Source organism: Rana temporaria, chromosome 3, assembly GCF_905171775.1.
Source record: "Rana temporaria chromosome 3, aRanTem1.1, whole genome shotgun sequence".
Lineage (NCBI taxonomy): Eukaryota > Metazoa > Chordata > Amphibia > Anura > Ranidae > Rana > Rana temporaria.
The window spans coordinates 53745538-53772217 of NC_053491.1; the positions used below are offsets into that span (position 1 = coordinate 53745538).

A 26680-nucleotide genomic window follows, 5' to 3' on the forward strand; every position below is an offset into this window, starting at 1 on the left:
TCTCTTGCTGGATGGGACTGCAGAGTGTACATCTGCGCTGCTGTGTGTACTCATCTGTAGACTGAGGCCTAGAGCACCAGTCACATAGAGTGCAGAGCCATAAGGATTGCCAACAGCCAAGGGCCCAGATCAGAGTTTGCTGTGTGCTTGGGACTAATGAGTGTCCATTTGCAGTGTTTCATTTTACCTCTGCTAGCAGACTGAGTAAGAAAGGGACTAGGGGCTCTTTCACACGGAGCGGATCCGTATTGATCCGCTCCGTTAGCCACGTTTGGCTCAGCGGGGATTCCTCCGTTAATCCCCGCTGAGCTGTCGGCGGACAGGGCGGTCCCCACACACAGAGACCGCCCTGTCTCTCCTCCGCTCTCCCCTATGGGGAATCGGATGAATACGGACCGTGTGTCCGTATTCATCCGATCCGTTCCGCCGGATGGAAGAAAATAGGGTTTTCTTCCGTCCGCAAAAGCGGATCTTTGCGGACGCGGATGGTTGCGGACGTTAACGTCCGCTAACGTCTGCAATTCCATAGGGATACATTACAAGTCCGTAAACGGACTTGTAATAAACGGACCGTTTGTCCATACATGTGAAAGGGCCCTAAGGGAGTGACCATCCATCTAGTTGCCCAGACTTCTGCATCTGCATGCAGAGCTTTAAAGGCCCCATTGATTAACCATCTGAAGACTGCAATTCAGAAGAAATATACTTACCAACTGCTCCCCAGGGAACCTGAACTGAGTTACTAATATTATTATTATTTAATAGTCAGAGGTACCTCTCCTGGGTTATATATATTTACCTAGCAATACATATAAACAGAGTGCACTCTGAGACGTTCGCTGACTATTGACTACATAGGAACTAATATGGGATTATTCATTTATGTTAACACTGTTCACTGCTGATACTATTTAATATTAATATCAGTGGCGGCTGGTGCTGTATATTGTGGGGGGGGCGTAAAACAAGACACTAATCCCAAACCCCCACCGTCGGTCGCTTGTCTGTCCCTCCACCAGCCTCACACTTACCCCAACTAGCAGCTTCGGTTCCTTCCTTCGTTTCCTCCTCTTCGGCGGCAGCTTCACCCTGCCTCTCCGGCTTCACGTCGGCTTCGTCCTCAATGGCCTCCCTCGGCTTCTCCTTTTGGCCAATCCAGTCTTAAGACCTACTTCCTGATTGGCTGGGACGAGCCGGGCTGGTGCAAGGATTTTTGACACACTAGGCGAAACCTCATTTTGCTGCCCCCCTTGCTCCACCCCCTTTGCCCTGCCCATGCATAACCCACCTTTGTAATGAAGTGCCCATCAAATGCAGCTCATCAGCCCCCATCAAATGCAGCCTCACCAGCGCCCATCAAATGCAGCCTACTAATGCCCATCAATGAATGTTTGCTTGCTTCCATTTATTCGGGACACAGACACATTCTTCCGCCGCGCCTCTGACATTATGTGCGAACGGAGCGGCAGCTGCCTGCTGATGCTGAGACTTGGTTGCTTGCTGCAGAAAGTAGGAACCCCAGTGGCCGGGCGTCCTAGGCAGCAGTGCGCCCTAGGCGGCAGCCTAGTTAGCCTAGTGGTAGCACTGGCCCTGGGGAGGATAATCGGGAAGACAATGGCGAATATTTGAATTCGCTATTGTCACACAAATGGGTGGGCTCAGGGCTCTGCGCCCTGAGCCCAACATTTTTTGAAGCCAGTTTAAAAAAAAAAAAAAAAACGTAATTGAAATCCATGTGTCCGGTGCCTTGCATGTAGATTGGGGGGGCGGCGTCCATAATAGATGGGTTGGCACTGATTAATACTGGTCATTACCAAATTTGTCTATTGCTAGGTTATTCTTGCATTAGTAATATGGTTATTTAAACAAAACTGCTAAGCTATAACCTAATAATTCCATCAGCTAGATTACTGCGAGCAAACAGTTTCTTTGACCTGCTCGTTGATATTTGTGCATTGCTATGTACTTTTGCCCTTTGACAATTTACTTGCTTTACTTGCAATCAAATTGCCTGGTGCTCATTTCTTTATACACTAACATAATTGTGAGTAGGATATAAATACTCACATAGGCATTTGCATAATCCAGTTATTTAACCAGATGTGTCAGAGTGGACAAAGCACTTCACAGAGACGTAGCATAGAACAGAGAACCCCTTTATGCCAAGCGGCTCCTCTGGAGGTAAGTGCTACATTTTGTTGCTGAAAGTAGCCTATCTATTACCAGCCACAGCCTTAAAAAATCAATGTACATACTCAGCTTATGTTACTCTGAACATCTGATCGTTAATAATATCTTCCACCATATTAAGGCTGGGTTCACACTGATGCGAATTGGATGTGGCTTTCACTGCATCCAATTCGCATGACAGTAGTCTGTGACCTGCTCTCAGTGGAGTCGGTTCATACAGCTCTGGGGCGGCCGCGGAGCGCACTGGAAAAGGGTTCTTTTTTACGTCTTTGGCTCTGTTTCAGTTGCAAATTCGGCCAAAAATTCTGACCTGATTGGCACCTGAAACGGCGTATAGGGACGCCCTGGACCTCTGCTGTGAGCCGCGACCGCAGCTAGTGTGAACGCAGCCTCATGCCTGGTTCACACCTATGCGTCTTTTAGTGCTTTTTGTTTTTTTGCAGAAAAGCACTGCAGTCCATTTAACATGGTCTCCTATGGGACTCATTCACATCTATGCTGTTTTCAGCCACTGCGTTTTTAGAAGGGTCAGGGACTTTTTTCATCGCAAAGCGGTGTATTTTTGGTTCAAGATGTAGTGATTTTATGCCGTGATTTGCATTCTTTGATCTGCCCAACAACAAATTGGCCAAAAAAAGGCATTGGACAAATTGGCCAAAAAAAGAGCATTAAAAAAACACAAAAAGCACTGCAGAAATTGTTTAAAAGAAAACTGCATTGCTGTGAACCAGGCTTAATATAATTATAATAATATATAATATAATTTGTGATACATTGCATTATACATGCTTACATATATGTTAATTTCCAATATAACATATATATGTTTCTGCTGACAGCATTGACAGAACACGCAGATGGAGCTATGCAAAGGTTGCATGAAACTTGGCAATTTCTTTCCTAAAAATAACTACTTTCATCTTCATCTCCCCAAGAATATATTTTCCCCAATGGCCCTGTTTATCTTTCTATATATAGACTTGCACTCAGTTTTGTGTGTATCAGTGTGCATTTTCACATTGGTGTTTGTTACGGTAAGACAAGGTCTCTGGTGCTTGGGGAAGGAGCCTGGAATAAATTGATTCCAGAGGGATCTTTAAAATGCTCCAGAGAATAATTCATGCTTTGTTAGAAATTAAAATGCACAACAGGGCTGAGCAGCGCAACGTAAATAAAGTGCACTAATCATCAGCTTTCCCGAACATACCATATCTATATATTTATAAAAGTTCAGGAGATGCAAATTTACAAGGTCAATAAAACTCCCACAAGACAAAAACTGTTTTCTCTTTCGTCGATGGACGGACACAGCTTCCTTATACTCTTGACTGTAGGGTTATGTTCCATCTATTAAGAGAGGACACCTCTCCTAATAGACAGAACATAAGGCCTCGTACACACGACAGTTTTCCTCGACAGAATCCATCAAGAAACTTGGTGGGAGAGCTTTTTTGCCGAGGAAACCGGTCGTGTGTATGTTTTTCATTGAGAAAACTGTAGAGGAACTCGACGAGGAAAAAAGAGAACAAGTTCTCTTTTTCCTCGTTGGGAGTCTCAATTTCCTCGTCGGGCTGTTTTTTGATGAGAAACACGATCGTGTGTATGCTAAGAAACCCGCGCATGCTCAGAATAAAGTATGAGACGGGAGCGCACCTTCGATAAAAGTAGCGTTTGTAATGGAGATAACACATTTTTCAAGCTGTAACAGACTGAAAAGTACAAATCATCTCTTACCAATCTTTTATTTAACAAGCAGTAACATGAGATTAGCAAAAGCAGCCCCAAGGGTTGTGCCAGTGGAATCGAACTTCCCCTGCCATTGTATGTGTTGTATGTCACCGAGTTTGAGAACGAGGAGATTTTGTCTTGCCCGTGTGTACACAAAGCAAGCTTATCGAGTTCCTCGACAAGCCTAACAAGGAACTCGTCGAGGAAAACGATATGTCTTTTCCGATGAGTTCCTTGGTCGTGCGTACGAGGCCTAACCCACAAGTCAAGATTTAAGGAGGCTGTGTATGTCCATGGACGACAGAGAAAAGGATTTTAAAGTGAGTACAAAAAATCCTATTTTCTCTTTTCACCCATGGACTTGTGGGTTATGTTCTGTCTATTAGGAGAGGAGTCCTCTCCTAATAGATGGAACATAACCCTACAGTCAAGAGTATAAGGAAGCTGTGTCCGTCCATGGACTTCAGAGAAAAGGATTTTACGGTGAGTACAAAAATAAAAAATTTTCATCCAAAAACAAGGTGCACAACTGTCTGTTCGCACTTAAACAAGGACAATTGAACTCAGAACACTCAGATTAAAGGATTATTTTTCCCAAAGCAGGTTAGCAAATCAAGGGTATTATATGATTGAGTGCCAGGCCCACCCCAAAAGCCCTATTGCTGTTTTGATCAAAGTTTGGTTAAAGGGTTTGTAAAGGATTTTTTTTTCTTAATAGCTTCCTTTACCTTAATGCAGCGCTGTTTTCATGTCCTCATTGTTCGTTTTTGCTCTAAAGTTGCTGTAATTCTTCTCTGATCTCCACACTTACTGGTTGTCTGTTTCCTGATAACCACAGTGCTGGGAGCTTTCTCTCTGTGGTCACTAATCAAGGAGGTGTGATTACTGTGTGTCTAAAACCCCTCAGCACCAATCAGTTTCGTTTTCCAAACCATCACTGCCCAGTATTGGCTCTGTGGCTCTGTACAGCAGAGAGGCAGGAAACAACATGCAAATACGAAACTATAAACTACAGGTACATTATATTATTGATTTTTATCTATTTTTAATAGTTTTTAAAAGGAATCAGTTAACTATTATGTCTCTATACCCTGTAAACAGTCATTTCAGCATACATTTTTTTTTATTTACAACTCCTTTAAGGGTGCACTAACGCTGCACACAGTTGTACCTTGCCTGAGTTTGATTTTTTCCACTCCCCCACTGGTCAGCAATCACACTGGGCTATAAGCAAGTGTTCCTCTGCCAACCAGACCAGTGAACCCTGTTTACGTGCTCAGTCATCTATGCTCAGTTTTTCGCACTCGCACTAAAGGAAACCGTACCAGACCACAAGTGAACTGTGCCAGGGATCACCTTTTCCAATTGGTCCTGGGCATAGTATACTTGGCCATTAGCAAGTATTGTTCAGAGCACTCACACTTCACCAGCAAATATACTGTATGTATTAATAGTATTTGGTATAAGAATACATTTTTTTCATGTGCATGCCTTTGTTTCGATTTGTGTCATCACATGTACCTGTACCTTCGAACAAGCAGTCCGCAAAAGTCAAAGCAATTTGGCCAAACTATATGAGTGGTAATTTGTTTTTCTTGTAAATAGGCACCACAGCTTTTTTTTTTAATCTTTTTATTGTTTTTAATAGTACAACAGTACAAACATACAACTAAAAACAATAAATTAGTGTTGTTTTACCCACCCAGGGGTGAATAATGAGTGGCGTAATTATACATTTCACATGAACATGAGTAACATCTAGATGAAGTTGGTGCAACTTCCCCGTGGAATTATACAGCATTAGAGTAGCATATTAAGAGGAGGAGGGTGAATGCTACTCATATGTCAACAAATACACACAAATAAAAAAATAAGATAAGAAGGGCTCAGATAAAGATTAAGGTCCAGTGGATAATAGGAGGTGGATGAAGGATCTGCTAGCTACTTGGACAGGCACCACAGCTTTAATTCTATTACATTTTTGTTGTTTGCTCACCGCTGGTTTCATCATGATATTGTTATCTCCATGATGGTATACAATTAGCCTCCAAAAAAAATATAGAAAAATATGAAAAATTATTCTTAAGTTTGCTGAAGTCAAGATAAGTGTCCCACCCTAAAGTGGGATATTAAATATAGAAAATAAAGTGTATTTGCGCAAATACAGGGGAATGCACACCGATACACCTACCCCATACTCACTGCTGCAAAGGCTTGGTGCCAGCCTTTGGGCACACAACATTGTGAGATCAATAGTCTTTTAATTTTTTTACTAATAAACAGTAGATATACTACACAATGATTGCTATTTATTTTCCTGTGAGATACTGATAAAGCTTGAGAAGCCAAATTTACTGATACGCTGTCCGGGAAAGGCGCAAACTGATCCTCTAAGTGGAGTGGTTATCCCATAGATGAACCAAAGGCGTACATGTAGTTTACTTCTGGTGATTGGCCAATTCATAAGGTGGTGGTGCTGTCACAAATTGGTGAAATAATAGCTGTGCTGAGTCACGGATGAGGGATGAACACACAGGAAAAAGCTGAATAACACTGAAGATATTCACTAGGACTATATATATATATATATATACAGTGAGGAAAATAAGTATTTGAACACCCTGCTATTTTGCAAGTTCTCCCACTTGGAAATCATGGAGGGGTCTGAAATTGTTATCGTAGGTGCATGTCCACTGTGAGAGACATAATCAAAAAAAAAAAATCCAGAAATCACAATGTATGATTTTTTTAACTATTTATTTGTATGATACAGCTGCAAATAAGTATTTGAACACCTGAGAAAATCAATGTTAATATTTGGTACAGTAGCCTTTGTTTGCAATTACAGAGGTCAAACGTTTCTTGTAGTTTTTCACCAGGTTTGCACACACTGGAGGAGGGATTATGGCCCACTCCCCCACACAGATCTTCTCTAGATCAGTCAGGTTTCTGGGCTGTCGCTGAGAAACACGGAGTTTGAGCTCCCTCCAAAGATTCTCTATTGGGTTTAGGTCTGGAGACTGGCTAGGCCACGCCAGAACCTTGATATGCTTCTTACAGAGCCACTCCTTGGTTATCCTGGCTGTGTGCTTCGGGTCATTGTCATGTTGGAAGACCCAGCCTCGACCCATCTTCAAAGCTCTAACTGAGGGAAGGAGGTTGTTGCCCAAAATCTCGCAATACATGGCCCCAGTCATCCTCTCCTTAATACAGTGCAGTCGCCCTGTCCCATGTGCAGAAAAACGCCCCCAAAGCATGATGCTACCACCCCCATGCTTCACAGTAGGGATGGTGTTCTTGGGATGGTACTCATCATTCTTCTTCCTCCAAACACGGTTAGTGGAATTATGACCAAAAAGTTCTATTTTGGTCTCATCTGACCACATGACTTTCTCCCAAGACTCCTCTGGATCATCCAAATGGTCATTGGCAAACTTAAGACGGGCCTTGACATGTGCTGGTTTAAGCAGGGGAACCTTCCGTGCCATGCATGATTTCAAACCATGACGTCTTAGTGTATTACCAACAGTAACCTTGGAAACGGTGGTCCCAGCTCTTTTCAGGTCATTGACCAGCTCCTCCCGTGTAGTCCTGGGCTGATTTCTCACCTTTCTTAGGATCATTGAGACCCCACGAGGTGAGATTTTGCATGGAGCCCCAGTCCGAGGGAGATTGACAGTCATGTTTAGCTTCTTCCATTTTCTAATGATTGCTCCAACAGTGGACCTTTTTTCACCAAGCTGCTTGGCAATTTTCCCGTAGCCCTTTCCAGCCTTGTGGAGGTGTACAATTTTGTCTCTAGTGTCTTTGGACAGCTCTTTGGTCTTGGCCATGTTAGTAGTTGTATTCTTACTGATTGACAGGTGTCTTTATGCAGCTAATGACCTCAAACAGGTGCATCTAATTTAGGATAATAAATGGAGTGGAGGTGGACATTTTAAAGGCAGACTAACAGGTCTTTGAGGGTCAGAATTCTAGCTGATAGACAGGTGTTCAAATACTTATTTGCAGCTGTATCATACAAATAAATAGTTAAAAAATCATAAATTGTGATTTCTGGAATTTTTTTTTTTATTATGTCTCTCACAGTGGATATGCACCTACAATGGCAATTTCAGACCCCTCCATGATTTCCAAGTGGGAGAACTTGCAAAATAGCAGGGTGTTCAAATACTTATTTTCCTCACTGTATATATATATATATATAAAATCATTTATTTATTTACACATTATTGGTTTATTCTGATCTTTTTATAATACTGTATGTTTGAATAATTTTATATATCTTTTATATATATATTTTTTATATATACTTTTTGCACGGATTGTAGTTTCCAGATTTATAAGGTTTTGATTTAAGTTGTTTGGAAGTGATTGGACTTGGGTTGGGGTGGCTAGGAGTTTGGTTGAGAGTAAATGAATGTTTGCAGGCAGGATAAAAAGCCTTCTGTGTGCAGCGCCCCCCCCTCAGCACCCCTAATACTTATCTGAGCCCCATCTTTGTCCTGCGATGTCCACGAGTTCGTAATGGAGTAAGCACATTCATCACGCTGTAACAGACTGAAAAGCACGAATCGTCTTTTACTAACACGAAATCAGCTAAAGCAGCCCAAAGGGTGGCACCATCCGCATTGGAACTTCCGCTTTATAGTGCCGTCGTACGTGTTGTACGTCACCGTGCTTTGATAGAGATTTTTTTCACGATCGTGTGTAGGGAAGGCCGTTTTAATGATCGGGTTGAAAAAAACATAGTTTTTTCTAGACCCTTAAAAACGTAATTTTTTTTAACCCGAAAAACGGTCGTTTGTACGCGGCATCAGAGTCTGCCACTTTTAATTCCTTTATTTTCACCTGGTGATTGTGCTTGTTAATCACATAGGGCCAGATTCACAGAAGAGATACGACGGCGTTTCTCTGAAACGCCGTCATATCTCTCAGAGTATCTATGCGACTGATTCATAGAATCAGTTACGCATAGATAGCCCTTAGATCCGACAGGTGTAATTGTCTTACACCGTCGGATCTTAGGATGCAGTACCTCGGCCACCGCTGGGTGGAGTTCGCGTCGTATTCCAGCGTCGGGTATGCAAATGAGGTTTAACGGGGATCCACGACGGTTTTTCGCGTTCGTTACATCGTTGCTAGTCTAGTTTCCCGTCGCAAAGTTAGTCGTCGTTTTACCTGCCCTAACTTTACACAGCCCATGTTAAAGTCTGGCCGTCGTTCCCGCGTCGAATTTAAAAAAAAATGTTCTTGTGTAAGACGTCCGGGAATACGAAAGTACGCTACGCACGTCGCCGTTCGAAAAAATTACGTCACTTCGCGCAAAACACGGCAGGAATTTCAAAACGGAGCATGCGCAGTAGATCCGGCACGGGAGCGCGCCTAATTTAAATGGCACACGCCCCTTTGAATTACGCGGGCTTACGCCGGAGGCCGCCGGCGTAAGTTTTCACGCAAGTGCTTGGTGAATCAGGCACTTGCGATGAAAACTTGCGGAGGTGTAACGTATATACGATACGTTACGCCGCCGCGATTCTACGTGAATCTGGCCCATAATGTCCTAGAGGTGACTACCGTGTTTCCTAGAAAATAAGCCCTACCCTGAAGATAAGACCTATCTTGCTTATCAGGGAGGGCTGAAATATAAGCCCTACCCCAAAAATAATCCCTAGTAAAATTAATGAAAAAAGCTGTAATCCGTTTTGGAAAGAGATCCCAAGTGCAGTGTGTCTCCTACTGCAACAGCACCATGTATACCCCATTTATAACCGCCGGATATAACCAGAGATCCTCTCCTTCTCCACCCGGCTGATGGCCCCTCCCTTTTTAGTGCTTAGAGCAGGCTGACGTCAGCGGGGATTGCGGCTCTTCCTTTCTTCTCTGCTCCTCCCGGCTGACGTCTGCGGCCCCTCCCTCTGCAGTTCTTGGAGCGGGCTGACGTCAGCGGGGATTGCGGCTTTTCCTTTCTTCTCTTGATGGCTGTCTGCGGCCCCTCCCTCTGCAGTTTTTGTAGCGGGCTGACATCAGCGGGAATTGCGGCTCTTCCTTTCTTCTCTGCTCCTCCCGGCTGACGTCTGCGGCCCCTCCCTCTGCAGTTCTTGGAGCGGGCTGACGTCAGCGGGGATTGCGGCTTTTCCTTTCTTCTCTTGATGGCTGTCTGGGGCCCCTCCCTCTGCAGTTTTTGGAGCGGGCTGACGTCAGCGGGGATCGCGGCTCTTCCTTTCTTCTCTGCTCCTCCCGGCTGACGTCTGCGGCTCCTCCCTCTGCAGTTTTGAGAAATGGGCTGACGTCACCAGGGATCTCCGAGTGGAGAAGAGCTGAGGAAGATCACGTGAGCCCCCAGCAGAGCTGTAGAAAAAGGTATTTCATAAAACTGCCACAAATGGAGACACACTGCACCCTACACCAGCACAATCCCCCTATAGAACAGACCACAGAATTGTATAAGGATTTTAACAAAGATATTTTTTGGGGGAATTAAAATGTCACAATACTCACTCCTGACCTGACAGGGGGGAGAAGACAGGGAACATTTTTAAGACATCCCTCTGAAAATAAGCCCTAGTGTATTTTTTGTACCCAAAATTAATATAAGACCCGGTCTTATTTTCGGGGAAACATGGTATTGTTGCTCACTGTACTGTATCTATAGAGCAGCAGTGCTGTCATTTAAAGACAGGACGCAGAACACCTCTTTCTTTCGTTTTTCTTAGAACATATATGGCCGTAGAATTTTCAGTTTAATAAAGATTTTTATACTAAAATCAATAAGTATTATCTGTACTATATTTGCAGAAAATGTACTTTGTCTAAAAAAAAGTGCCCAGGGTGACACTATTAGTTGTGATTTTCATAGAAGGCCCAACTATATATAAATACTCCCTTTAGTACTTGTAATATCCATGAAACATTTATATAGAAGCAAATACTAGGACATGAAACAGTTTTTTTGGTAGTCTGAAGATATTTTTAAGATTTTGAATTTTTTTTTTTTGATGAAAGATGTAATGCCTACTAATGTGCAATCAAATGCTAAATTAAACTTTTGGCTCATCATTGTCATGTTGACAGCATTAATTTCCACATTTATGACAAATGTGAAATATTTTTATTTATCAAGGATCTGCTCCAAAGGTAATTACATGGTGGACTTTGATCGTTCTGATTACCTTTCACACACAGCTCCGGGTTGCAGTCTCTGTAATTAACAGTAAGCTGTACTGTATATTATATATATATATATATATATATATATAATGTATATTACAAGACACAAAGGGCCAGATTCATATACCTGCGCTGCGGCGTAACGTAACTCATTTACGTTACACCGCCGCAACTTTTCAGCGCAAGTGCTTGATTCACAAAGCACTTGCCTGTAAACTTGTGGCGGCGTAACGTAAATCCGTCCGGGGCAAGCCCGCCTAATTCAAATGGGGCGTGTACCATTTAAATTAGGCGCGTTTCCGCACCGAACGTTCTGCGCATGCTCCGTTAGGAAATTTCCCGCCGTGCTTTGCGCAAAATTACGGCGCTCCGACGTTTTTTTTGAACGGCGATGTGCATTATGTCCTTTCGTATTCCCGGACGTCTTACGCAAAAAAAATTAAAAATTCAAATTCGACGCGGGAACGACGGCCATACTTTAACATGGATGGTCTAATGTTACACCACCTAAATAGCATTTGTAACTTTACGACGGGAAAAGCCGACTAGCAACGACGTAAGCGAATGCGACGAACGCGCGTACCTTCGTGGATCGCCAAAAACAGCTAATTAGCATACCCGACGCGGAAAACTACGAGGACTCCACCCAGCGGGCGCCGAAGAATTACACCTACGATCCGAAGGCGTACGAAGCCGTACGCCTGTTGGATCGAAGCCTAAAGCCGTCATAACTTGTTTTGAGAATTCAAAACAACGCTACGACGCGGCAAATTTGAAAATACGCCGGAGTATCTGTAGATACGCCGGCGTATTTTGACTGTGAATCTGGCCCAAAGGTTTTTATTCCTTCGTTATTCCCTAAGCAACTAAAAGTGCTCTTATATAGGTTGCTGTGCTTTACTAGTTACTGCTATTATAGTAAAAAATTAAAAATAAAATTTTCAAATGTGAAGAACTGTGAGATGAATAATTGAATATGCATAACAATTTTGTTAAAGGATCAGGTAAATACATTAGTCAGATTCTAGCTCTACCCAGAGTCAGAATTGTCCTGGAAATTAGAAGATGGCCGCCTCCAGTGCCATATAGGAACCTCAACTCACACAATTTAAACACAATCTGACGGGTTCTGTTTTAAATTGATCAATAAATCTGCAGTGAAGATGTGAAACATAAAACTGAAAATAGTCATCATAATCCAAGCCCGCCGGTATCCCTTTACTTGTATCACCTTTCCTAAAGCTCTCCATTGTGATGTTAATCCCTGACTAGAAGAACCTGTTGGGTTTCCTATTAAGTGTTATGGTGTACGTTGTGTAAGAATACCTTTGCTTATTCTATGTGACAGTACAATTTACAGTGGTGATGTGATGTGTAAAGTTTGGTAGCTTATAACAACCATAGATTTGAGCTTGCTACAGCCAGTTCAGTAAACAGTCAATCTGATTGTCGGGGTTACGAAACTCTGCAGTGTATCCAAGCAATTAGAAAATGACAGACTCCAGCGCTGGGTGGGAACCTCAAGCTGACAGGTTCCCTTTAAATTGACCTGTGAACCAGCTACAGTGAAGGGGAGAAACAGAAAACTGTCTGAAACTCGTCATAATCCAAACCAGCTTTCCCAATACATATATCACCTTTCATAAAGCTGGTCATTGTGATGTTCACTGCTGAATAGAAGAACCTGCTTCATTTCATATAAACCAGGGGTCTCAAACTCAAATTACCTGAGGGCCACAAGACAAGTTTTCATATGCCATGGGGGGCCGCATGCAAACTTTCAAACTTCAAAAACAACAGTACTGGTGTCAGCGAGCGCATTATTACCACCAGCACTGGTGTAAGGCAGGGTTTGACAAATTTGCTTGGAATCTAGGAGCCAGCTAAAAAAGTTAGGAGCCAGAAAACGCACCCCGTCCCAACACATACGCGAGCAGCGCCCGCATATGTAAACGGTGTTCAAACCACACATGTGAGGTATCGCTGCGATTGGTAGAGCGAGAGCAATAATTCTAACACTAGACCTCCTCTGTAACTTAAAACATGCAACCTGTAGATTTTTTTAAACGTCACCTATGAAGATTTTAAAGGGTAAAAGTTTGTCGGCATTCCACAAGCGGACGCAATTTTGAAGCGTGACATGTTGGGTATGAATTTACTCGGCGTAACATTATCTTTAATAATATTTTAAAAAATGGGGAAAACTTTACTGTTTTATTTTTTAATAAAAAAAAAGTGTAATTTTTTCCCAAAAAAGTGCGCTTGTAAGACCGCTGCGCAAATACGGCGTAACAGAAAGTATTGCAACGATCGCCATTTTATTCTCTAGGGTGTTAGGATAAAAAATATATATAATGTTTGGGGGTTCTAATTAGAGGGAAGAAGATGGCAGTGAAAATAGTGTAAAATGACATTCGAATTGCTGTTTAACTTGTAATGCTTAACTTGTAATACCAACGGCCACCACCAGATGGCGCCAGCTCACATCTGGTGGTAATAACTTGTAATACCAACGGCTCACCAGCAGATAGCACCAGCTCTTTGCTCCCCCCACTTCCACCCTGCCTGCAGGCCATTTATAACTGGTCCGCGGGCCGCAAATGGCCCGCGGGCCGGTACTTTGAGACCACTGATATAAAGTATTAGTTTGTATTGTTTTGAAGAATACCTTGGCTTATTTAATAAGGCAGTACAGTGTACAGTGATAATATCTAACGTTTGGTAACTATTTGCAACCAAATAGATTTCAGCCTGCTGTAGCCTGGTCAGTGAATCCACCACTCTGATTATGTGTTATAAGGTTCCTACATTTTGCCGTATTAAATATACCTTATTGTGAAGCAACTATAATAATGTGTAATAACTATTGCCTCATTTAAACCTGCACTAAAGACTGAGAAAAAGATATATATGGCTCTGATGCCCAGCCTGCAGCCCAAGGGCCACTGGCGCTTGCTGTGAAACCCTCCAGTTCACAGCAGAAATAGTCTGTGTTTTCCTAAGGAAGAATAATTCTTTATAATAGGTTCTAGTTATTAAATTGCTTATTTTATTTCTGTCACGCTATCTTACTTTTTCTGTTCTGTTTATCCCTTTCCTCTTCAACTTATATAAAAGACTTTGCTGAGACAAGCAAGTCCCAAGTCTCCGACAATTATTATAGCATGTTATAGTCCCTGACCATCTCTTGTAACATGTCCAACATAACTATTTCCTTCAACATGCACTGTATGTAGTCTTTGACCATCTCTTCTAGCCTGCTCATAGTCTTTGACCATCTCTTCTAGCCTGCTCATAGTCTTTGACCATCTCTTCTAGCCTGCTCATAGTCTTTGACCATCTCTTCTAGCCTGCTCATAGTCTTTGACCATCTCTTCTAGCATGCTCATAGTCTTTGACCATCTCTTCTAGCCTGCTCATAGTCTTTGACCATCTCTTCTAGCATGCTCATAGTCTTTGACCATCTCTTCTAGCCTGCTCATAGTCTTTGACCATCTCTTCTAGCCTGCTCATAGTGTTTGACCATCTCTTCTAGCATGCTCATAGTCTTTGACCATCTCTTCTAGCATGCTCATAGTCTTTGACCATCTCTTCTAGCATGCTCATAGTCTTTGACCATCTCTTCTAGCATGCTCATAGTCTTTGACCATCTCTTCTAGCCTGCTCATAGTCTTTGACCATGTCTTCTAGCATGCTCATAGTCTTTGACCATCTCTTCTATCCTGCTCATAGTCTTTGACCATCTCTTCTATCCTGCTCATAGTCTTTGACCATCTCTTCTAGCCTGCTCATTGTCTTTGACCATCTCTTCTAGCCTGCTCATAGTCTTTGACCATCTCTTCTATCCTGCTCATAGTCTTTGACCATCTCTTCTAGCCTGCTCATAGTCTTTGACCATGTCTTCTAGCATGCTCATAGTCTTTGACCATCTCTTCTATCCTGCTCATAGTCTTTGACCATCTCTTCTATCCTGCTCATAGTCTTTGACCATCTCTTCTAGCCTGCTCATAGTCTTTGACCATCTCTTCTAGCCTGCTCATAGTCTTTGACCATCTCTTCTAGCATGCTCATAGTCTTAGAAGCTTTTGACCTGCTGAAGGAGATGGGCAAAGACTATGAGCAGGCTAGAAGAGATAATCAAAGACTATGAGCAGGCTAGAAGAGATGGTCAAAAGCAATGGGCATCCTGCAGGAAATAGTTAGAAGCTTTTGACCTGCTGAAGGAGATGGTCAAACTATTTCTTGCAGGATGCCCATTACTTTTGACCATTTCTTGTAGGATGCCCATAGTTTTTTACCATCTCCTGCCGCATGTTGAGAGCCTCAGACCATCTCTTGTACAATGTCTATCGTTTTTGACCATTTGCTGTAGCATGTCCAGAGCCTCTGGTCATTTCTTGCAGTCTATGACTGCTTTCTGTAGCATTACATTTACTGAATATTATGTATGGCCGTTTGGTGATGTCAAGGGCCAAACTTGAGAATACCTGTATCAAGACAGTTGATTGTAACAAACTTCCTGGGAGTAAGGTATTCATCTCTGTGCTCAAAAACATAGCATAAAAGAGTTTACTTCTACTACCTACCTGAACTGTTTTAGTTAAAGTGTATTTGAACAACATTGGCTTAAAAAAAAAAGCCGGAATGCCCTAGAATACGCCCCTTCTGGAAGAACATTTTTAGCTTTATTGACAGGCTAGTTGGAAGTCGGATCCCCAGGACCCCGATGATTGCTCTACTGAATGCTCAAATTCCAAGTATTCCCGAACCCTCCCGGAGGTTGATTCATTTTATATTGTTGGGTGCGTGCAAAGCTTATGGTGGCTAGGGCCTGGAAACAACCTAAGGTCTCTTTTCCTGCGGCTAAAAGGTAAATATCCTGGATAATGTCCCAGGAAAAGCTTTCCAGTATATTGCTAAACATAACTGCCAAGTTCGAATCGGTGTGGGAACCGGGGGCCCGACAGATGGGAGTCCTCAGTTCTTCTGAATGTATACTATTGTTTGCATATGTATGACTTATGCTTTATGTATAACCTATGCATTTTGAAATAAAAATGTTTTGATGTAAAAAAAAAAGCCATTGCAAAAAAATAAACTGCACTCTTATATTTAGTGCTTGGTATGGTATTCGTGGTATTCAGTATATAAATTGCCCTTCATTGTCTTCATTTATATTCCCCACTCTCTACATATACTAATAACCCGTACACACGATCCGATTATCGGACGAAAACTGTCGACCGAGAAAGAATCGTACGATTTTCTGATCGCGTGTACACTACTTTCGAGAGCCGATCACGACAGTTCATCCGATATTATTTGATCGGAAAAGCACAAAAAATTTCCTCGTATGATACCAGATTGTACGATTTTCATTTAGTCAGTACAGTTGTCATCTGAAAATACAATACAAATACATTACAACACATGACATCACTGGTTTTTTTTCTGTCGTACAAGAATTTTCGTGACTTTAGTAACTTATTCAATCTCTACTTGCGACTATTAAGCGAAAAAAGTCATACGATATTCGGATCGTATGTACGGGCCATTAGCTGATCAGAAAAAATACATAATGGGATTGTGATTAGTAGTTTAGTAGACTAGTAGTTAATTTTTATTCACCTAACTTTCCCAAACACCCCTGGCAGTATTGTAGTTTGTCTATACCCCATCACTGACACTTTTTCTGGACAGCTTGGTCTACATGTACATATGGAGACAAAATAAATAAAAGGAAACTGCATAATATTCTCAGAATACAACATTTTTAGTGATAGTGAACCTGCTGTGGGCACTATTCAAACCATATACAGTTGTGGCCAACAGTTTTGAGAATGACACAAATATTAGTTTTCACAAAGTTTGCTGCTAAACTGCTTTTAGATCTTTGTTTCAGTTGTTTCTGTGATGTAGTGCAATATAATTACACGCACTTTATACGTTTCAAAGGCTTTTATCGACAATTACATGACATTTATGCAGATTCAGTATTTGCAGTGTTGGCCCTTCTTTTTCAGGACCTCGGCAATTCGACTGGGCATGCTCTCAATCAACTTCTGGGCCAATTCCTGACTGATAGCAACCCATTCTTTCATAATCACTTCTTGGAGTTTGTCAGAATTAGTGGGTTTTTGTTTGTCCACCCGCCTCTTGAGGATTGACCACAAGTTCTCAATGAGATTAAGATCTGGGGAGTTTCCAGGCTATGGACCCAAAATGTCAACGTTTTGTTCCCTGAGCCACTTAGTTATCACTTTTGCCCTATGGCACGGTGCTCCATAATGCTGGAAAATTCATTGTTCTTCACCAAACTGTTGTTGGATTGTTGGAAGAAGTTGCTGCTGGAGGGTGTTTTGGTTCCATTCTTTATTCATGGCTGTGTTTTTGGGCAAAATTGGGAGTGAGCCCACTCCCTTGGATGAGAAGCAACCCCACACACGAATGGTCTCAGGATGCTTTACTGTTGGCATGACACAGGACTGATGGTAGTGCTCACCTTTTCTTCTCCGGACAAGCCTTTTTCCCCTTCCCCCAAACAATCGGAAAGAGGCTTCATCGGAGAATATGACTTTGCCCCAGTCCTCGGCAGTCCATTCGCCATATTTTCTGCAGAAGACCAATCTGTCCCTGATGTTTTTTTTGGAGAGAAGTGGCTTCCTTGCTGCCCTTCTTGACACCAGGCCATCTTCCAAATTTCTTCGCCTCACTGTGCGCGCAGATGCGCTCACACCTGCCTGCTGCCATTCCTGAGCAAGCTCTGCACTGGTGGCACTCCGATCCCGCAGCTGAATCCTCTTTAGGAGACGGTCCTGGCGCTTGCTGGACTTTCTTGGGCACCCTGAAGCCTTCTTCACAAATGCAGTGGAAATTTTTCTTATGGGATTAAGTTAATTTTCATAGCAAAGAGGAACTTTGCAATTAATTGCAATTTTGTCTGATCACTCTTCATAACATTCTGGAGTATATGCAATTTCCCATCTCAAAAACTGAGGCAGCAGACTTTGTGAAAATTTGTATTTGTGTCATTCTCAAAACTTTTGGCCATGGCTGTAGGTGCAAAGTTTACTGCTGAAGAAATAAGAGCCTGTATAATAGAAACACAAATGTGTTGATTTTGCTAAAAGTTGAGAGTGCAAAATCTGGTGCAGATGTGCATGATAGCCAATCAGCTTCCAACTTCAGCTTGTTCAATTAAGCTTTGACACACAAAAAAAATAAAAAATGGAAGCGGATTAGTTTCTATGCAGAGTTGCACCACATTTTGCACTCTGAACTTTTAGTAAATCAACCCCACAGTAACATATACAGTACTACTTTATATTCTGTCTTCTGCTACCTGTATGTCTTTTATGTCCTATATATATATATTTTTTGTGTATGTGTTTTTATTTTAGAAAAGATGACATGATAACTGCTTGTAAATGAATCTTGTATTTATTTCCTTCCTGGGTCTCAGCATGTGACAATCAGTTTATCAATAATGTTAGTAACAATGTTAGTAGTAATAATATTTCAACGTTTCAGTACAAATTGTACATATTTGCAGGAAACATGCCGACCACTGTAAACTGCTGGCTCGTTCTTCAATAGTGCTTCTTTAAAAATGATGCAGATTTGACAAGAAAGATCTTAGGAGGCCATTTACTAAAAGAGAATCTCCTCTGCATTGGAACACCATAAATACTTGAATTCCTTTAGTGCATAAGCCCCTTAATATTTTAAATCCCATGAGCATATTGTCTAGGCTTTTCAACCAACTGGTGTAGGTAACTGATGTATTCTACCTGGAGGAATATACTCAGGGTTTGATGTTGCAGTAACCTGAAATCCTCTCTGCAATACCTAGCCCATAAATAGTGTTTCAGTTTTCATCACACACTTCGTTAAAGGGCAAGCAGTTTCATCTTTTGTAATGTATTACAAAGATTGCTCTAAATGAGCAGTGCTGAGTATTGCAGCTGTATTACAACACATACCGCTCCTGTTGTTTATTTTTGACACCGATGTCGGGGGTCAGAGCGTACAAATTGGCCCCAGTGGGGCACTAATGGCATCCTGGAGGAATTGATGTTGTTACTTAGTTACCCGCTTAAGAATGGACAAACATATACACACTATTAATCTTTTTTAATGCAAAATAAACTAGTTGCAGTGTCAATACCCAGCATAAGACACAGTCTTACAATTTTATCTTTTTATTTTTAATGTCCGTATATATGTTTTGAGTCATGGGCACATATTTCTTTTCCCTCTCATCCAGGAAGTAGATGGGGTCAGTGATTGTGGACGGGTCAAAGCCTTGTTTCACAACCTCCACTTTGCGCTGTTTAAAAGTTCCAGTGATCTCCAGTTCATCCTAATCAAACACATAAATAAATAAGCAATTAGGAGACAATATTTATTAGGTCTTGGCTGTAATGTCCAATAAGTATATGAACTAATATTACTGATTAACATGCAGTAGTTTCCACAATATACCTAAAGCCTAGTACACACGGCTAGTTTTTTTTTCCGTCCAACCCAGCGAGCTTAAGGGAAAAAAACTGACAGCTCCGATTGGAGACGCTGTACTATTATGTTCTGACAGGGGGGCGGCCCCCCTACCACAACACTTTGGTCAGCCATTGGCTGAGAACACTGATCAAGAGGTGGTTGGCAGACCTTTTTTGGTCATGGCCCGTGTGTATGGGGCTTAACTGATCTTAAAGCGGAGCTCCATCCAAAGGGGGAAGCTCCGCTTGTTCACACCTGCCCTCCACTGCCACATTTGACACTCTTTGGGGGGAAAGGGGGAGCAGGCACCTGATTTTGACAGGTACCCGCTCCCACTGGTAAAGATCACCGCAAGGTGACCTCCATTATGTCCGGCCCCTCCTCCTTCCCCCCGCTGCCTTCTGGGACATGTGTGTTGCATAAGACTACGGGACCATTCAGAAAGCATAGCAGGACTCGAGCATGCAAAGTAGGAAATCAGCTGTGAAGCCTGAAGACTTCCCTGCCAGTTTCCCTTACTTGCAATGCTGGCACCTGCACCCAAAGCCGATGGACAAAACGGCTTGGGGGGCCGACATCGCGGGATCCCTGGACATGTAAGTATCCTTATATTAAAAAGTAGCAGCTATTCAACTGAATATATATATTTTTTTACAGGCTGGAACTCCGCTTTTAACCAGTTCTTTTGTGCCTAGGAAGGGTGCTGAATATTAGGCCCAGGTTGTATACAGGGCTTTAATATCTCTCCAGTTTTCCAATTTAGCATTAAACCATTGCCCTTCCTGGTGCACAGCCTAGTCTCGTTGGCTCAACTTGTAGTGGAAAAGTGGGTAGAAAAATTGGGGTTCTATACTTATAACCTGGACTTAGGACCCAGGCCAAAAGGAACCCCAAAACAAAGTGACAGAAGGAAACAGCAAGTTTAGTCTGTTTTCAAGACAATGGCAAGTACTTGAAGACACACAAGGTAGGTATGCAATGCTAGTTAATTTGTTAAATGGGCATTACAGGTTCCCTTTAAGCTGTTGCTACAGTAGGACAGAATTGTTGTGCAGTTTAAAAAAAAACATGGATAGGATGAAAGCAGTGTCAACATGACTTGCAGAGATAGGGTTCCAAGTTCAGTTCCAACTAAGTCACTATCTGTTTGGTGTTTGAATGTCCTACTGATGTTTGTGTCCATTTCCATTGGGCTCTCCAGTTTAATTACACTCTCCAAAACATACTAGTAGGTTAAAGTCCAAGTCCAGCTCGAGCAAAAAAATAAATATATGGATCCCCAAGCAGCTTTTTAAAAAAAAAATGAGCAGCTCTGGTTGCTATGCTTACCTGCTATTCTCCACAGTCACCTGCTCACTATTGCAGTGCTGGTCTTTTTCTGGTCAAATGAGGCCCAGCGCTATTTAGCCCTCTTTCTAGGAGCTCAAAGTGGCAATGATTCACCCTGGACTCACAGGAGCATTCTACAGAGAGTGACACCCCAATGCTACATGGAACTACTATCTGCAGTATTTAGGATCTGGGGAAGCAGAAGCTAGTGAGGATGTGTGATGTCCCATGACTGAACCAAAGACACCCGGGGGATCTTGAGCCTGGAATAGGGCTTTAAATAGCATCCCTAGTACAACCAGTAGTGTATTTAGGTTTTGTGCTGCCCTAGGCATGACTAAACTCGTGCACACCCTAATTTAAATATGACACACCCCTTCCTGTCAAGGCCACACCCCCTGCTGTTTAAGACCCACCCCTGGAATTTTCGAGTGGGGACACTAGTTCTCAATGCCTGGGGGGGATTCCCTTAATTTGCATAGATTTTTCTCTCACTTCTTGTTTGGCTATGGGGCAGGAAGTGAAGGGAAATCTCTGCAATGGGACAGGGATGGTAAAAAATAAACTGACAGGGGCTATTACCCTCCCTTACTCTATCCACAATGAAAAAAAAGTGTTTATTATAGTCCTACTTTAAGCACAAATTTCTGATCTTTTTATCGAGAGGTGCAACAGAAACATAGCACTGTGAGGAAGGTTTGTGGTTCAGGATGATAGGACAGTCAAAATTAGAAGTGGCACCCCCCACACAGTTGTGGAAAGCCGGCCGGACGCATACCGGAAACAGTGCGTCCACTTTATGGGGGCGCTAGACTAATTTGCCTAATGGTGTAGTGCAATCCGGCGGGGACTCTTTTCGTGCTGCCCTAGGCCTGGGCCTTATTGGCATAGGCCAGGATACAGCGTTGAGTGCAACATATATGAGTTATAGTATTAGAGACTGTGAAACATATGCTTCAGTGTAATTCTCCCTGCTTGTTTAATGCTGTGTGTGTGTGTGTTAGAGGGAAGGTGATTTCAGGTGTGACTCACTCCTCTGCTAACAGGCTGATTGAAATGTTAATGACCCTTCCTCAGCCAGTCCTATTTCAAAGGGTAATTGATCTATTGTGTGTGTGAAGGAGACCTGTGTTTACTGTTTACTGTGATTAGAAGTGGCTCATGTTAATTATTCTGATTGCTTCATTGTGGTAATTACCTCTTCTATATGCGGGGCCAGGCTGTCTAGATAACGTATTCTGTACAACTAGTAATTACCTTCACTGATGTCATTATCTAAAGAAATGTGTCTGTCAGGGTCGGCTCCGAAGTGTCTGCCTATAATCTGTATGGAAGCCCCAGTGTGAGGGGGGGGGCGGAGATTGTCATTTTAACAGTTTTGTAAGTACATATAAGCTGTGTGTTGTACCATTAAAGTCTGTCTTGTTCCAGCAATAAGCTTGACTCATGTGTGGCTTATTGGGCGATTCCAGGAATATTCCCCCTCGTGGAATATTGGGGTGATTTTCTTTATGGGAAGAAGGGAATGTTTGACGGGGATATCATTCTAATACCGTCACAGAGACATTATTGTAAGGTACTATAGGGGACAATGAATGATGTGTGTGAAGCACTGTAACATGTCACTATTATATAAATACAAGTAATAATTACAGGAGAGCTAAGGCAACACCCTTCCCCAACATTTATGATTTGTTAGATGCCACACAAGCAATAGCAATAATTACAGTAAGTATAAATTCTGACAGTATGAAGCGTTTTATCCCAGGGAACCAAGAGAAGTCTTACCTGGACCCTAATGAAGCGAGGTCTTGCATAATTTGGAAGAAAGTCTCGAACATGTGCATATAGCTTTCTACCATCAAAGGTCTCATATTTCCTCAGCTTGAGTGTGGCCATTCCAATCCGCCCTTCGTGATCTGTTCAAGAAATCACAAGACAATTCAGATTACATTTTTACAAGATATTCCTTGCAGGAGGTCTGAGAGAGATGAGCAATGTTTTGTATGTTTGCTACAAATCTTCCTATAAATAAAATCTTCAGCAAAACCACCACTAACTTCAAGTACCCTGGCAGTTTTGGTAACATACTGATAGCCCATACCTCACCACATTTCTAAAGGAAACATTCAGCATATAAATTGGGTGCTGTTGTTGCTGAATTGTTTTTCAGCATACATGTTCCAGGACTTTAGTCTACAACAGACATCATGGCCCGGATTCACAAAGCACTTGCGCCGACGTATCTCCAGATACACCGCGTAAGTGCAAATATGCGCCGTCGTATCTATGCGCCGGACTCAGAAACTAAGATACGCCTGAAAATAGGCTTCATCCGACCGACGTAACTTGCCTACGCCGGCGAAGAGTGGGCGCATATTTACGCTGGACGTATTTGGCGCTCCCATTGATTTTCTATTCACATATGCAAATGAGGGAGATACGCCGATTCACAAACGTACGTGCATCCGATCGACGCAGTGCGCGTAAAGTCATACGTCCGGCGTAAAGTTATGCCCCATAAAGGAGGTGTAACTCAGCAGCATCCATGCAAAGGGAACACAAGCCGATGTATTTTACGTAGTTTACATAGGACTTGAATATGACTAGGCGTAGGTTACGTTCACACCGTAGGCAGTGATCCGACATATCTTAGGGAGTAGATGTCATCAGGAGTAGGAGTCACCCGTAATCACATATCCGCTGACACCTGTAATCACATAGGGACCCATGTATGTCCCGTTTTCATCTGCAAACGGACGGATGAAAATGCGGACATACGGTCCGCTAGTGTGAAAGGGCCCCAATGATCATGTGATCAGACAGACCTTTCCACCACTTGGGCATAATAGCCCAAGTAAAGGGACACTGGGGCTGGATGGGAAGGGGTTGAGAAAGCCTCTCTCATTTTGCGAAGGTCTTTGAGGTGTCCAATCTTAGTAGCGATAGTTGAAAGGTGTTGTCAGGTAATTCTACAGCATATTTGTACATGGAAGAAATGGCTCATGTTAAAGTAAACAAATCTGAGTAATTCAAACTGAATATATAATGGAGAGGTTATCCTCAGTGAAAACTGCATATCAAAATTATCAAATGATCCAGAGATAAAGGCAGATGAACTTGTATGCAAAATTTGGGCAGCCCCATTGACGAAAAAGCAAAGTTAAAAAAGCAAACTATAATTTTACTGGAAAAGTGGAGCTTTGCATAAAACCTGAGCTTCCTTCTTCTCTGGATCAACTGATATTTTTGACACGCTATTTTCACAGAATGTTACTTCTGATTTGAATCCTATAGCTATTTTGAGCTGCCAAAATGTGGTTTACTTTTAATCCTAGATAACTTCTTTGAAATATTTTTTTTAACTATTTTTTCTAAATTGCTTCATTCAATATATATTCCTAATTAGTTTTTGGAGTTTTTTTTTGTCATTAAACACTCTAACCTACTTATAAAGGCACACTGGTACTACTGACTAGTACGCCAATGTTTCTCTTCTCCCTTAATTTCTCTCCAGCTAATGTCTCAAGTGCTGAGGGAGAGGGGCACAGGAGGGTCAAACAAAGATGCTGTGGAGGCAACAGACATCCTCCTTATTGACTGATGTCGTTGGTTGTTAGGATGCCAGTGTCTAGAAAGGCTTTGTGTAACTAAAAAGCAGGCTTATACAATTTTTTATATTTTTTTAGGCATTTTGCCAAGACACCCCTGAAGAAACCTCAAGGTACCCCAGGGTGCCCGGGCACCCTGGTTGGAAAAGACTGCTCCAGAGGTTCACAGTGAGTCCTTGAGAAGAGAACATTGGCTAATTGATCTTTTGCCTACACTGACCACCAATACAAATGGTCACTACAGTTTTCACTGTCTGTGTTTCTTTTGTGTAAATTATTATATTATTATTCTTATTTCTTTATTAATTTATAAAGTATCTACAACACACTTATGTACCATGAGCTATAGGTTTAATAAATTGAGTTCACTAATTAGAAAAGCACAGCAATCGGCATTAACAATGCACATTAAATTGATAAAATCCCATTACAAGGAAGGTTTCTAAAGCCGGCCATAGATGGTTTGAATCTCAGCAAGTTCAGCAGGGACCAGCTGAGATTCAAACCATGTATAGCCAGGCTGAATGTACCCAACCAGCCTGTCAGATTTTACAAGTGATTATTGCTAGTGGACATTTAACTACTAGCAATAATCACTATGTGCAACCCCTGGTTGCAGGAAAAAAAAATGCTCCATCTATGGCCGGCTAAATAAGCAATACCTGAACTGTGGAATAGGAATCTAGCCCTGGTCTTTGTTCTGTTTGGTGTTCAAATCCCCATGAGAAAGAAGGGCAAATCCTATCATATTTCAGCTTGGGCAGCTGGCCACAATACCTCATACAGGTGTAATATATCTCTGTTATATTGTAAATAACTATGGGAAATGTATTCCTTCATAATGCTGATTAACATAAACTCCGCAGCACAGGAAAGGAATACAGTAGTTGATAAACTGTGACTATGGGGTCACCTCAGTCCATGGTAGCATAAAGAATTGGACTGAGTCAGTTGGCAGGCAAGCAAGCCTGGTGCCCAGAATTTGCCCTTCTATGTCATATAGTATTTCTTTGGTGGCACACAACCTCTTCAGCCCCGGAAGAATTGGCTGCTGAATGACCAGGCCATTTCTTGAAATTCAGCACTGCGCCACTTTAACTGACAATTCCACGATCGTGCAATGTTGCACCCAAACAAAATTGACATCCTTTTTTTCCCCCACAAATAGAGCTTTCTTTTGGTGGTATTTGATCACCTCTGCTACAATAAATATTCCAAAAAATATATATATAAAAAAACAGATTCAAAGCAATGTACCTGTAGGTTGCTTTGCCTGCCCGTGCCATTCCAGCGATAAATCCCCTCTCATTGTTCCAAGTTTTACATGTTAAATATGAGTGATTACTATGGACTCTAGAACACAATGCTCACTTTACTAGCTGCACTAGCTTAGGACAAAACTAAAGCCTTGTACACACGACCGAGGAACTCGACGGGCGAAACACATCGTTTTCCTCGTCGAGTTCCTTCTTAGGCTGTCGAGGAACTCGACAAGGCAAGTTTCTCCATTCCCGTCAAGGAAATAGAGAACATGTTCTCTTTTTGGCTCGTCGAGTTTCTCGACAGTTTCCTCGACGAAAATGTACACACGACCGGTTTCCTCGGCAAAAAATATCTCCCAGCAAGTTTCTTGCTGGTTTTTGCCGAGAAACTCGGTCAAGTGTACGAGGCCTGAGAGAATAAATATATATGCATTAAAAATTAATTGATGATCTTTTAAAGTCTCTTGAAAGAAATGTAATAGGTATATTTAACATGTACAATTTGAGGACATTGGTTTGGCTATATTAAGTCTTCATTTATTAGTTTATTTAGGACTATTATGGATATACTGGTTCACCGTTAATTTTGTACCATTGTCTTACTGACCTGAACTTGCCTTTTCTGCTTAAGCAAAATATAAAAAAAAACTGATTATGTGTTGTAAAATAAATACAGTAGACATTTTCCTTACTTGGGACAGGCACTCCATATACATTGACTTCTTCTATAAAAGTCACCAGACTCAAAATATCAGCAACCTCGGTGGTAGCAACGTTTTCTCCTTTCCACCTGAAATGAAACTTATCATGAGATGAGCTTATACAATCGGATGCTGTAAATACAGAACCCCATGCATGAGATGACTGCTTTAGGAAGAACCTTTGAGAGCC

General features: G+C 42.0%; 1 protein-coding gene across 1 annotated transcript in view; it reads right to left on the bottom strand.

Moving 5' to 3' along the window:
* Window positions 1-19202: 19202 nt before the first annotated feature.
* The window catches only part of SLC27A2 (solute carrier family 27 member 2), a 73618-nt gene continuing 66140 nt past the window's right edge, over window positions 19203-26680 (bottom strand). Inside the window, exons 8-10 of the mRNA XM_040342580.1 lie at window positions 26482-26579; window positions 22705-22835; window positions 19203-19450 (exon numbers count right to left, since the gene is read on the bottom strand). Of these exons, the coding sequence (XP_040198514.1) occupies window positions 19274-19450; window positions 22705-22835; window positions 26482-26579 (406 nt within the window). The 3' untranslated portion in view covers window positions 19203-19273. The remainder of the gene's footprint in view (window positions 19451-22704; window positions 22836-26481; window positions 26580-26680) is intronic.